The sequence below is a fragment of the Papaver somniferum genome, chromosome 1 (assembly GCF_003573695.1).
Source record: "Papaver somniferum cultivar HN1 chromosome 1, ASM357369v1, whole genome shotgun sequence".
In the NCBI taxonomy this organism is placed as follows: Eukaryota; Viridiplantae; Streptophyta; class Magnoliopsida; order Ranunculales; family Papaveraceae; genus Papaver; species Papaver somniferum.
The window spans coordinates 224,328,943-224,341,908 of record NC_039358.1 but is presented as its reverse complement, the minus strand read 5'-3'; the positions used below and the strand labels follow the sequence as shown (position 1 = coordinate 224,341,908).

Below are 12,966 nucleotides of genomic sequence, written 5' to 3'. Positions count from 1 at the left end.
GATTGGCAGCTGAGGGATTTGTATTCTATTTTTTTGTAAGCCAAACTTAGATGGGAGCTTGTCTTCTGTTTGCAGTGCTATTATAGTATTAATCCTAATCTTCTTATTTGAAAATCTATGGAAAATTTTAAATCTAGCTAGGCACTAGTGAACTCTTTTAGATTAAACGGCGATGGTAAATGCCATCTAGGTATATAAGTGGTGCGGTATCAACACCGAGTTTGCTTAGTTTCCTTTCATAGGCTTTGTTGTTTTTAGCTTGCTTTTAATTCCCTATCTAGATAACATTTTATAATTAGTATTCTTGTTCCACAAGTATTTGGAGTTATAAATACAACTCCTGAGTTTGTAAAAGACTCAAGAATTAATACAAGAACTATTTTCAATCTCTCCAAACTTCTTATTCTCCTCTCATTCTCCTCTTAATCTTCTTCTAAACCTCTTCTTAATTTTTCAACTATCCGGGTTTTATACCTATTATTATCACATAAACCTTGTGTTTTGGTCTAGAACCCTAACATCTGGTTCAAAGCAGGTTTATCATGTACCTATTTTTACACCAATTTTTTTCCAATGACGTACACAGACGATTTGTCTACCCTACAACAGAGTATTAATGGTGTTACAACCAAACTCGATACACTGGTTGAAACTATATATCACCAAAGATCGTGAGTTGGATGAAGCTGCAGTTAAGAAACTACGTGCAGAAGAAAAATCAGCTCGTGAAGACGATAGAGCTAACCGTAAACTTGATCTCGATGCACATGAAAAATCTCTTAAGAAAAACTTAACAAAAGCCATAACCTCTTCGTTACGTGATCTGTTTCAAGAATTTCTTCCTCGGTTTCAATCTACAGATGGTACTCCTCCACAACATACACATCGTACCACAAATACTAATGGTACTGGAATTCTTGACACTCCAGTTCGGGCACCCCCAGTTCACCTAAAGTTTGCTTCTTTTGATGGTGATGACCCTGATGGTTGGTTATTTCAAGCCGAGCAATATTTTTCTTGGCATACTATTGCTAACAATATGAAGGTATCACTTGTTGTTGCTCATCTTAAAGGAGATGTTAATTCATGGTTCCGTTGGAAGAGAACTACATTTGTCAATCTACAATGGCCACAATTTTGTTCTATGGTGCGTGAAAGATTCTCTCTTGAGAAGTTTATTGATGCTAAAATAGCAATTATCACAATTAAGCAAAAAGGTACTGTTAAAGATCATATCCCTGATTTTGAACGCCTTTTAAAATTTGTTGATTTTCCTGAATCTCACTTGATTAATCTGTTCATCCATTCTTTAAAACCTGAGATTGGTTCTGTGGTGAATTTATTTGAACCAACAATTTGGCTTCAGCTTTTAAGAAAGCACCCAATCAGGAGGAAGTTTTGTTAACATCCTCAAGAGTTTTTCCTAGGTCAAACCAGTTTAAATCACCTACTGTTCCTACCAACTTTCAGTTCAAAAGATATCCTTTACCAGCTGGTTTAAAACACTTACTTGGGAAGAACAAAAGGAAAAGAGGGACAAGGGTTTTTGCTTTAATTGTGACCAACTTTATCAGCCTGGTCATGTATGTTTGAATCCTAGACTATTAATATTGGATGTTCCTTCAAATTCAGAGAACATTGATGAAGCACATGATGAGTCGGGCTATGATGTTGTTGAAGATCTTATTCTGACTCAAAATAATCTTTCAGAGAATTTGGAACCAACAATCTCTTTGAATTCACTAATGGGTTCTTCTTTTCCTAGAACTATGCGTATTTTGGGTTACACTAAATCTCAGCCATTTACTATATTGATTGACTCTGGATCAACGCATAATTTTCTTCACCCCAAAGTAGCTAAACAATGTGGTTATCACACACATTCTGAAAATCCCACTTTGCAAGTTACTGTTGGTGATGATGGTCAAATACAAACCCGTGGCTCTTATCATGATATTCAAGTTAAACTTCAAGATTATTCTTTCTCTACAGATTTTCATCTTCTTGAAATCAGTGGTTGTGATGCAGTCTTAGGAGTTCAATGGTTACGTACATTGAGTCCTATTACGTGGGATTTTTCACAGCTACTGATAAAGTTTAGAATACAAGATCAAGATGTGGTTTTACTAGGAAATAATTCTTCCAGTATTATGCTTTTGGAAACTAAGTCCATGCAGCATTTATTATCCAGAGAGACTTTTGCAGTTTTCCAACAAATATCTGCATTAAATACTTCAATCAATGCTGCTACAATCATTCCACCCGAGTTGCATGAACTTCTTTCTAAATATGCATACGTTTTCAAGACTCCAGCATCATTACCTCCTGAGAAACTACATGATTCAGCGCATCAATTTACTTCCAGACTCTGCACCTATCAATGTCAGGCCATACCGTTACCTACATTTTGAGAAGGACGAAATTGAGAAGATAGTGCATGAACTTCAACAAGAGGGACTTGTTAGACCAAGTTCTAGCCATTATTCCTATCATATATTAATGGTACGCAAGAAGGATGGTTCTTGGCGTGTGTGTGTGGATTATAGAGCTCTGAATAAGATAACTATAAAGGATCGTTTTACAATACCAATGGTAGATGAGATACTGGACCAATTACATGGTGCAACAGTTTTTAGCAAACTAGATTTTCGTTCTGCCTATCATCAATTACTTATCCATAAGCCAGACACTCCAAAGGCGGCTTTTCGAACTCATGATGGCCATTATGAATTCTTAGTCATGTCGTTTGGTCTCTCAAATGCACCAGCCACCTTTCAAGGATTGATGAACCACATTTTTCATCCTCATCTTCGCAGATTTGTGCTGGTATTTTTTGATGACATCTTAATTTATAGTAAAAACATGTATGAGCATATTCAACACTTTTCTTTGGTATTTGAATTGTTGAGAACTCATCAGTTATTTTTCAAAGAGTCTAAATGCACTTTTTCACAAGACACGGTGAAGTATTTGGGTCACGTCATTTCTTCTGAAAGAGTCTCAGCCGATCAGGATAAGATTCAAAGTATTCTCTCATGGCCTCTTCCTACTTCATTAAAAGAATTGCGAGGTTTTTTGGTATTAGCAGGCTATTATCGCAAATTTGTCAAAGATTTTGGTAAGCTTAGTGCACCTTTAACTTAACTCCTTAAGAAGGATGCGTTTATATGGAATGCGGATGCTACTAATGCATTTAAAGTGCTTCCAAAGGCTCTCACTACGACACTAGTCTTAATACTTCAAGATTTTTCTAAGAAATTTTCTCTAGAATGTGATGCATCTGGTAATGGGTTAGGAGCTGTGTTAATGCAGTCTGGTCGACCGGTTGCTTATTATAGCAAACCCTTGACAGGTAATAATTTGGATCTTTCAATATATGATAAAGATATGCTTGCAATTGTATCTGCAGTTCAAAAGTGGCGCCTATATCTGCTTGGTAGACATTTCAAGATTCTTACAGATCACAAAAGTATGAAATACTTTCTTGATCAAAAACTCTCTTCTATGGAGCAACATAAATGACTATCCAAACTACTGGGTTATGATTATGAGATCATTTTTCGAAAAGGAAAAGAAAATATGGCAGCTGATGCTCTGGAATCACTGAAATAATTCAATAATGTCATCTAGATGCTGAGCTAAGTATACTAATACAAAAACTCATTGATTCTCCTTCTTGAAAACTCAATTTTTCATACACTGATGGTGTTTTACGCTACAAATGACGAATAGTTGTGGTACCTACTTCTTTATGGTGTACCAAACTTCTTGAGGAGTTTCACTCAAATCCTATATGAGGTCATTTATGATTTTTGAGAACTTATAAGCATCTACAACACAATTTTTATTGGAAGGGTATGAAGTAAGCAATCAAAGATTTTATTGCTCACTGTGATGTGTGTCAAAGAAATAAACTGAAGCTATTTCACCACCAGGATTACTGAGTCCACTTCCTATTCCTTCTGACGTATGGATTGAAATACCCATGGACTTTATTGATGGTGTTCCTCCTTCTGACAGTAAGAACACAATTTTGGTGGTTGTGGATCGTCTAACCAAGTATGCACATTTTATTCCTCTCACACACCCATATTCTTGCAGTTCTATTGCTGAGGTGTTTGTAAGAGAAATTGTTCGACTTCATGGAATGCCAAGAAGTATAGTAAGTGATCGAGATCCCATTTTCATGAGCAACTTTTGGGAAACGTATTTCAAGCTACAAAATACTCAACTATGTCGAAGTTCTTCATATCACCCTCAGAGTGATGGTCAAACTGAGGTTACAAATAGGACATTAAAATGTTATTTACGGTGTTTTGCTGGTAAGAAACGGAAGGATTGGTCAAAATGGCTACCATGGGATGAATGGTGTTATAACACGAGTCATCATTCTACAATCAATATGACTCCTTATCAAGCCCTTTACAGTCATCCACCACCAACAATTTCAGCTTATTTACCTGGTACTACTTCAGTACATGATGTGGATGTTAATCTTAAAGCAAGAGATCATACGCTTAAGTTATTAAAATCACATCTCCATGTTGCTCGGGCAAGAATGAAGAAATACAATGATGCTCATCACACTGAAAGAGAGTTTTCTATAAGTGATTTGGTTTATCTTCGTCTACAACCTTATAGACAGCGCATTGTTACTAACCAAACATTTTCTAAACTTTCTCCAAGGTTTTATGGCCCTTTTCGTGTTATTGAGAAGATAGGATCAGTGGCCTATAGATTGGAACTTCCTACAGAGAGTCGCATTCATCCTGTTTTTCATGTTTCTCAACTGAAACTGAAATTAGATGCATCTAATTCTGTTCAATAGATTTTACCATCTGTTATTGACTATGATAAGTGGGAACCTGAGGCTGTTTTGGAGCGCAAGATGTTTAGAAAAGGTTCGTATGCTGGCACTAAATGGTTAGTCAAATGGATGGATCACCCAACTGATGAAGCTACATGGGAGGATGCAGATGAATTGCTTCTTCGTTTTCTAGATTTTGAGGCTTGAGGACAAGCCATTTTTCATCTAGGGAGGGATGTTGCGGTACCAACACCGAGTTTCCTTAGTTTCTTTTCATAGGATTTGTTATTTTTAGCTTGCTTTTAATTCTGTATCTAGTTAAGATTCTATAATTAGTATTCTTGTTCCACAAGTATTTGGAGTTATAAATACAACTCCTGAGTTTGTAAAAGACTCAAGAATTAATACAAGAACTCTTTTCAATCTCTCTAAACTTCTTATTCTCCTCTCATTCTTCTCTTAATCTTCTTCTAAACCTCTTACTTCTTCAACTATCCGGGTTTTATACCTATATTATTATCACATAAACCTTGTATTTTGGTCTAGAACCCTAACAATAAGCAGCTTACCTCATACAAGTTCATCTAAGGGTGAAGTGCTGGGTGAAAGTTAGCTTGTCGACCAAGTAGAAGAAATTGGTCGTTCTAAAAGAAAAAAGGCTCTAATGAAAACCAATCAGCAATAAGAATTGTGAAGGAGGAGACACATGAAATTGTGAAGGAGAAAGAGCAGGACATGTAGCAGGCCTCGACCCAAAAGAGGCAGAGGCTATAGGAATCTTGCCGACAGCGGTTTAGGCCAAGGAGAAACAGATTCAAAATTTTAGTATTGAGGTAGACTGCGAAAGCCTCTTCAATTATATCAATGGGAACAATGCAGACGTCTCTTGGCGTGCTAAATCCTGTACAAAGGAAGCAAACAGATTAGCTCATCTATGCACCGATTTTTTGGGTTTTGTCTTTGTTCCTAGACTAGGAAATCAAGCGGCGGATATCTTAGCTAAGTTTACTAAAAATGTGAACTCACCTGTTGAATGGGGAACTCGTCCTCCAGTTTGTAGTATTAAACAACTCTTAGTAGATAAATCTAATATTGGAAACCCTTTAAATCCCAGATTGGATGGTTCGACTTCTTTTATAACCTCGACTCCTTCCGAGTCCGAGTTTTTTGATGCAATATCTCATGTAAAAAAAAAAAACAATCAACAATAAGAATGATTCAAAATAATAAAAAATGGTACCACCACCATGTATGTATTTCTCTGTCCAAAAGTACAAGTCAAACAAGCCAACACAAACCCTGACACCGATTTTCCTTGAATTTCCGATTCTAATCTTCTTCATTTTATCATAAACCTTCTTGAAAACCCAGAATTCAAGATCCTAAACAATTGAGCTGGGTGGTTTGCAGGTAGATGCGTATTTCTTGGCCGTTTGCAATCTCTTGAGTATATCGCAGGTGTCAACTCATTGCCGCAACATTGAATTGGACTGGCTGAGTGCACACATTGGAGGCATTTTCCTTGAAGAAACCATGCCACATGAGGGTAAACTAGGGAAAACAGCAAAGAAACCATGAAAGATTTGGCAATGCATAAAATTTGCAAAATACCAATTATATCCTCAATGTTGGACTAGAATGACTGTTTTACCCTTGTTCACTGGCCGCCCATAAACCCTATTTCTTCCCATTTTGTTTCTCACCCAAATTAGTCTCCAATTCCACTTCCACCATTGCGAAGTTTCCAAGGTATCATCTCTCTTTCTCCCTGTCTACGATTATCTCTGCGTGTATATAAAACGTTAATCTCTCTGCCCCAATTTGATTTTCGAACAAAACCCCTGCGCTGTACTTCTTTTTGCCCTAAATCTCCTAGAAAAAAGGGGTTTTTTTGTTGAATTTGATGAACAGAAATGTGAAAACTGTGATGCTAATTTGATTTTTTTAGTGTAGTTTGATTTTAATTATTTGCAAGATATCATCAAGTGTATTGAAGTGAGGATATGGCATTGAGAGGAGTATGGCAATTGAAGAAACTGGTTGTGAGCTACTGCGATTGGGGAGGAAGTAGTCGAGGAATCCGGTATGTCTTCTTTTTCATCTCTCTTTTCTAGTTCTTAGTTTATCGCCCGGCGGTATTGAAAATGTTGTGTATTGTTGATTCAGAAGAAAATGGTGAGAAATTTTTATGGAAGTTATGAGTTTTGTTATCACGGGTTCTGCTTAAAGCATATGAAAATTTCACCATTGACATTATCTCAGAGTAATTTGATGTTGGTGATACACTTTGGGTGTCAGATGCCAACCTTGTTCTGCTGGTATGCCCATCTATAAGCATAACATCGACCATTCGAAGGATTAATTGTTCAATTCACAAAGGTTCCTCCTGTAGTAAGGACTTGTTCAATTTCTGTGCTTCCCACTAAATTACCATGTAATGTCGTCGCATGAGTAACAATTCTGGGTAATTCAGCCTTTAAACCTTGAGATAGTTTACAATCACCCTGAAAATTCAACAAATAGAAAACCCAATTGAAGTCACTGAAATGAACTTGTAGGGTGTTATCGTTTCATTTCTGGCCATTGTCTATGTTTCTGGACCCTTTTTATCACTCATATGATCGAAATTTTGTATAGTATTTTTCTTGGTATTTTTTTCGTTTCCTCTATTTGCTTTCAGTAGAGAAGTTTGTAACTGTGCTCAATTTAGTTTGAATATGTATCTGTTTCAGTTCAGATTTCAGATCTAGGTCTTCAACAATCTTTAACTTCCCTGTTTCCTGATTAAAACCTCGTGTTCCTGAAAACCATGATAAACCAGTTAACAGAATGGCAAACCACATAAAGAAGAACACAAGAGTTATGCGGTTATGCCATGTAACCGTTCTATTATCTCTAATGCTTCATGGAAAGTCACCATCTGAAGTGGAGATTATAAGTTGTCATTGGAGCACTCTGTAAACTTGTCTCATCTGCTCGAGAATTCTCCTTATTCTCAGGCCGAAAGCCACTTTCAAGACAGTAATTCATATTCCAATGGACGGGAAACATAAAGTTACCATCGGCTAAAAATATTCAATGAGAACTTGGGTCGAATAGATGTTTCTCACCCACGAACTGCAGCACAGGCCACAGTGGCCATGATTTTATTTACAGAAGTTACGAGTTTTGGTTTCTGCTTATAGCATATAAAAAATTCACCATTTGCAATTATCTCAGAGTTAGTTGATGTTGGTCAACACTTTGGGTGTCAGATGCTACCCTGTTCTGCCGGTATCCCCTCTTCGTTTGAGTCCGCCCCACTGGTCTCAAAATTCAGGGTAGCATATATTGGAATGAGGGCTTAAAACATTTGTAAATACAAAAAATTGAGCAACTAATGTCACATAGAATATCTAAGAGAGCTTTTGCACTGTCTGGAGCTGAAGATGAATTTTTTCTTTCTCAGTATTTTGTTAAGATCAGCTGAGAACATATTTAGCATTTTTTTTGTCTCGGTTGCAGAACACATTCCAGTAAATGTAATTGCTGTGTTACTCGAGTAATAGATGGACAGATGAAAGGCAATCTGATAATTTGAGTGTGATCGTAGTTTTGAAAGTTCAAAAATCTTGTTCCATCTCCTACATTTTATGACCCAAAGTTAATCTTAGCTATAGTAACTTATGCTTTTATTTTGACTAACTGAAAATTTATAATCGCAGGGAATTCATGAAATCTGAACTACCTGCATTTAAAGAGGGCAATCCGCAACTTGAGGTTGTTTCTGAACTCAACCGAGGCCGGCATCCATTTTTAAAAGCACTTTACAGTAAGATTCTCAGCTGTCTCTGTTCTAGTGTACATGTCATGTTGGTTCTTTGTATTTATACAGCTTAGATTAAAAGAAGCTTGTAAACATGCATCTGCTGGTAATATGGGTGAGCGAAACCTTGCATGACTTAGTGCATGGGTTTCTTTTGTATACCATCCCACGGTTTTGCATATGGTTTCGCTCACCTTCCCTACAAACACGTCAAAGGTCTCCTGTTAGGTCATCTGACACCGTGGCTCTGTATCTGCTTATACAAAACAACTTCATCTTGTATGTACAATCTAACAATCAATTATGACTGATGCATTACAAAATTTTCAATCACACCAAAATCTATTCTGCATTACAGAAAAACTTTCTGCAGTGTATACATGATTTATGGTACGGCATACCCGTAAATTTATTGAACATATCAGTCTACCTTGAACAACTAGTGTTTAGTAAAAAACCCTCCCAAAAGGGACTGTGAAGTTTATGTACAAGCGAGGTTGTTAACAAGTACAAAAGCGGACATACTATATTTTGTGGAATGCTGCCTCTTTCCTTTTTCTTTTTGTGAAAGGAAGAATGCTTCTTTGTGCTAGTTATCATATTTCTGAATGTTCATATGAACTTTATCTCGACCGTAGCAGACCGAGATTTGCTAGGGTGCCCTTAGCAATCTTAATTTTTTCCCTGAAGAGGACTTAAATTATTTCTGTTCCCTGAAACTGAATTTTGTATTACTTCTTTTACATGTGCATTTATTTTCTAGCTTTCACACCTTGTGTTGATGCATGAAAAGTAGTATGGTCTATGTTCTGAATAATTGGCATTTTTGTGTGAATGGTGAGACCTTTTTCTTTTTTTTTTTGAGTTCTGAATTCCGTTTTAACTTAACAGAGAACAAGAATGAACGTGTTGTCTGCGTGAGGAATCTTACACCTGAAGATGTACTCAAACATGCGACTAGGCTAAGAAATGCATTAGGAAGAAAGGTCGTAAAGCTGAAGACCAGGCATGTCACTAAACACCCGAGTGTTCAAGGTACATGGACCCCAGACACAAAGTTTGAATGCTGAATTGCGCTAAACAGTTAGAGACTCCACTATGTGGCAAGCATTCAACACTTTATTTTTTCGCAGTGATATTTATTACATCTTAGATCATTTCCTCTCCCTGCTAGCTGTTTTATCACTGGTGCTGTTTTTCATGTATCCCAACCGCACTTTAGAAAGAAGTTGCATGTCACTGATAGGTTGCCTTTTGTCAGAATAATTTTTGATAGCTGAAAAAAGAAAATGTCTAGTTGACAGCTGGATTCTTAAAAAATTGTCGAAAACCTTTAATGTGCATCTTGATCTTGATGATATTGGCATCTGCCTGGAGATCATAGTAAACTAACAGTTACTTGTTTCATTCCCATTTTTACTGTGCTAAGTGGTTATGACTTTCCAGACTTCGTAATGTATGACCTGCTTATAATATCTAAAAATTCAGAAAAGCCTGCCTACATATAATGTATACAGATAACATCAAATCTAAGTATATGACAATGGAATTTCTAGAGATGACACTCACTTCTCCGGTTATCTCTGAATCTTATAGTGCGGGGCCGATAATAGCATAGTTATGACTAACATTCATCAAGTCAGACGGGTTCTGCAAGAAGCACCGTCCTAGTATTCAACCCAACCCGATGAATTTGACAAGAAGAGTTGTAGCAATTGATAAGATAAGAAATGTTCATAACCTTCCCTCAAGTCCACAACGCCTTCATTGTCTTTATGAATTGATCAACTCTTGTTACCAAAGTCCATTGGATTGATTGAATAGTAAAACGGCTCATCCTTTAGGACCCATTTGCCTAAAAACCTAGCTGTAACTACTTTCACGCAGCTACAACCTTGCATGAGGCGGTCTACCTCAGGCTTTGGCGCAATTGGACCAGTTATAGCTGCTTTCCTAGTGCCTTGGAAAGACTGGCCATGAACTGGAATGGTAAATTTGATACAAGAGTACTTGAATCAGAATTAATAGTTTTCAGGAAACCATACGGGTTCAGCAAGACGGAACTTGTGGCTTTTTCAAAAAAAAAAAGAAAAAAAAAACTTGTGGGTCGTAGGCCACCACTTCTCTACCGATATTTGAACAATAACGTTGTTGTGTTTCAATGATCTACAAACTAAAAATGACGTCGTGGGTATCTATCCACTCTTTCTTGGAATGCACCAATAGAGATTGATAACCAACATTAAAACTCTATATCCGCCTCTTATTCTGTGATATTCAGCGCGATTTTGATGCCCTTACATATGACCTGGAATTAACTCTAGACGTGCAACTACATTCGGCGAAGTAAAATCAACGTTTGTATCAGGCACCGGTATTCTTTCATCTTTTCAATTTCTTTTTCTCCCATATAGTGTTTATGACAGCCTTCTGTAGTTACCTAAAACCGGTGAGAGGCTAAAAGTGAGATTATAGGGTTTGAGAGGTTGAGCACGAACAGTCTTCGCCTAAACCACGCATAGTGGCTGCTTCAGCCACGGGGAAGGAGGCTGAGGGCCGGTTTTAGGGAGGGAAGCAGATGAAGAGAGAGATCAGAGAACAAGTTATTGCTCTGAGAGGTTATGAGAAAGTTGTGCATCGTCTTAGAGAAATATATAGGTGACCTATTTGTAGCTGAATTCTCTAATCTCAGGTTGGTGCAGATATGGGTTGCTTGTCGTGCGGAGCACTTTTCCGCCTCTTCAGGAACAGATAGAGATAAACTAGGATGAGTTTATCTCGTTATTCTACCACCTTGAATCTCTTCTGCAGTGAGAAATAGGCCGGGTATTTTTCACACGTGTCGTAGACCGCCAGACCAAGAAAAGCTCCCATTTGAAAAGAGAGGAATAGCTTGGCCAATGTGCTTGATCAGAGTAGTTCTAGCAGCTTGAGATAATTGCTTATGAAGCCAGATAGAAATCCTGGCATCAATGGCTTGGATAATATCCATGTGGGTCTAGATTTTAGAAGCTTGGAAAACAGTGGGAGTTCCAAGATATTTTTCTCCTAAATCTCTGCTTTGGATATCTAAGATATTAACCAAAGAACCTTCCTATGTTCAGGGATCTTCCTGCTAAACAATATATCATATTTTTCAAAGTTGATTTCTTGCCCAGTACTTTCGAAGATAGTCTTTTATGACTTGAATTTTCTTTCAGTAGCTTTAGAAAACAAGATAGAATCATCAGCAAACAAAATGTGAGTCATTTCAGGAGCCTCTTTATATACTTTTATTCCTTCTAAAATCCCCTTCTTCTGGAGGCTATCAATGTAAGAAGATAGGGTTTCAGAATAAATGATGTAAAGATAGGGAGAGAGTGGGGTTCCCTGTCTTAGACCTGTTTCAGGTTGGAACAAACCAGTAGGGCTACCATTAAGAAGGACAGAATAAGATACAGTAGAGACACACTGGTTTATCAGTTTAACCCAGTGGTTAGATAGCCCCATTTTAGTTAAAACTTTTTCAAGAAAATCCCATTCAAGCTTATCATAGTCCTTAGACATGTCAAGTTTAATGGCAGTTATGCCCTCAAATTTATCATTATGATTGACAGCATATATGGCCTCATTAGCTAGCAAAATATTATCAGAAATACTCCTCTTAGGGATAAAAGCACTTTGGTTTTGAGAAATAATATTGTTCATAAAAGGTTTCATCCTATTGGACAAAGTTTTTGAAAGAGTTTTGTATATAAAATTACAGAGGCCAATTGGCCTATACCGGGTTACTAATTCAGCAAGAGGGACTTTGGGGATGAGGGCTATATTGGTATGATTAAAGACCTTAGCAATATTACCTTGTTCTAAAGAAGGTTTGAGTCATATTAACAACCGCTTCTCCCACAATGTCCCAATTCTTTTGATAAAAAAGGCATGTAAACCCATTAGGACTAGGGGCCTTTTTCCCCCCATTTGGAAGACATCATTCTTAATTTCCTCTGGAGTCAGAGGAAAATTTAAGGATGCATTGTCTTCTTCAGAGAACTTAACATGAAGATCAGCAAGAATTTCATCTTGAAATTGCTGGGGATGGGAGGAATAAAGACTTTTGAAATAATCTATAAAAGAATTTCCAATACTATCTCTATCAGTTAGAATAGTATTCAAAGAGTTCTTTATCCATCTAATAACATTTCTTTTTCTTCTAAAGAGAGTTACACTGTGAAAATATGGTAAATTTATGTCACCTTCCAAGTGCCATACTTCTCTAGATTTGTCCTTCCAATATAGCTCCTCCAAATTATACAGATACTCCAACCTAGCTTTAAGTCTAGAAGTATTACTAGTATCAGTTGGATTAGAAATTTGGAGG

At 37.0% G+C, this 12,966-nt stretch overlaps 1 protein-coding gene across 3 annotated transcripts; it reads left to right on the top strand.

Moving 5' to 3' along the window:
• The first annotated feature begins 6,509 nt into the window (after positions 1-6,509).
• LOC113337562 (54S ribosomal protein L51, mitochondrial-like) lies at positions 6,510-10,019 on the top strand. Of its 3 annotated transcripts, none has more exons than XM_026583226.1 (4): positions 6,510-6,556; positions 6,761-6,890; positions 8,512-8,618; positions 9,504-10,019. In XM_026583226.1, the coding sequence occupies exons 2-4, from the start codon at positions 6,811-6,813 to the stop codon at positions 9,680-9,682; spliced, it is 366 nt and encodes a 121-aa protein (XP_026439011.1). In that variant the 5' UTR covers positions 6,510-6,556; positions 6,761-6,810; the 3' UTR covers positions 9,683-10,019. The 3 variants fall into 3 exon arrangements, with proteins under 3 accessions (XP_026439011.1, XP_026439019.1, XP_026439027.1); XM_026583234.1 differs by having other exon boundaries at positions 6,523-6,556; positions 6,756-6,890; XM_026583242.1 differs by having other exon boundaries at positions 6,525-6,556; positions 6,783-6,890.
• Positions 10,020-12,966: the final 2,947 nt, after the last annotated feature.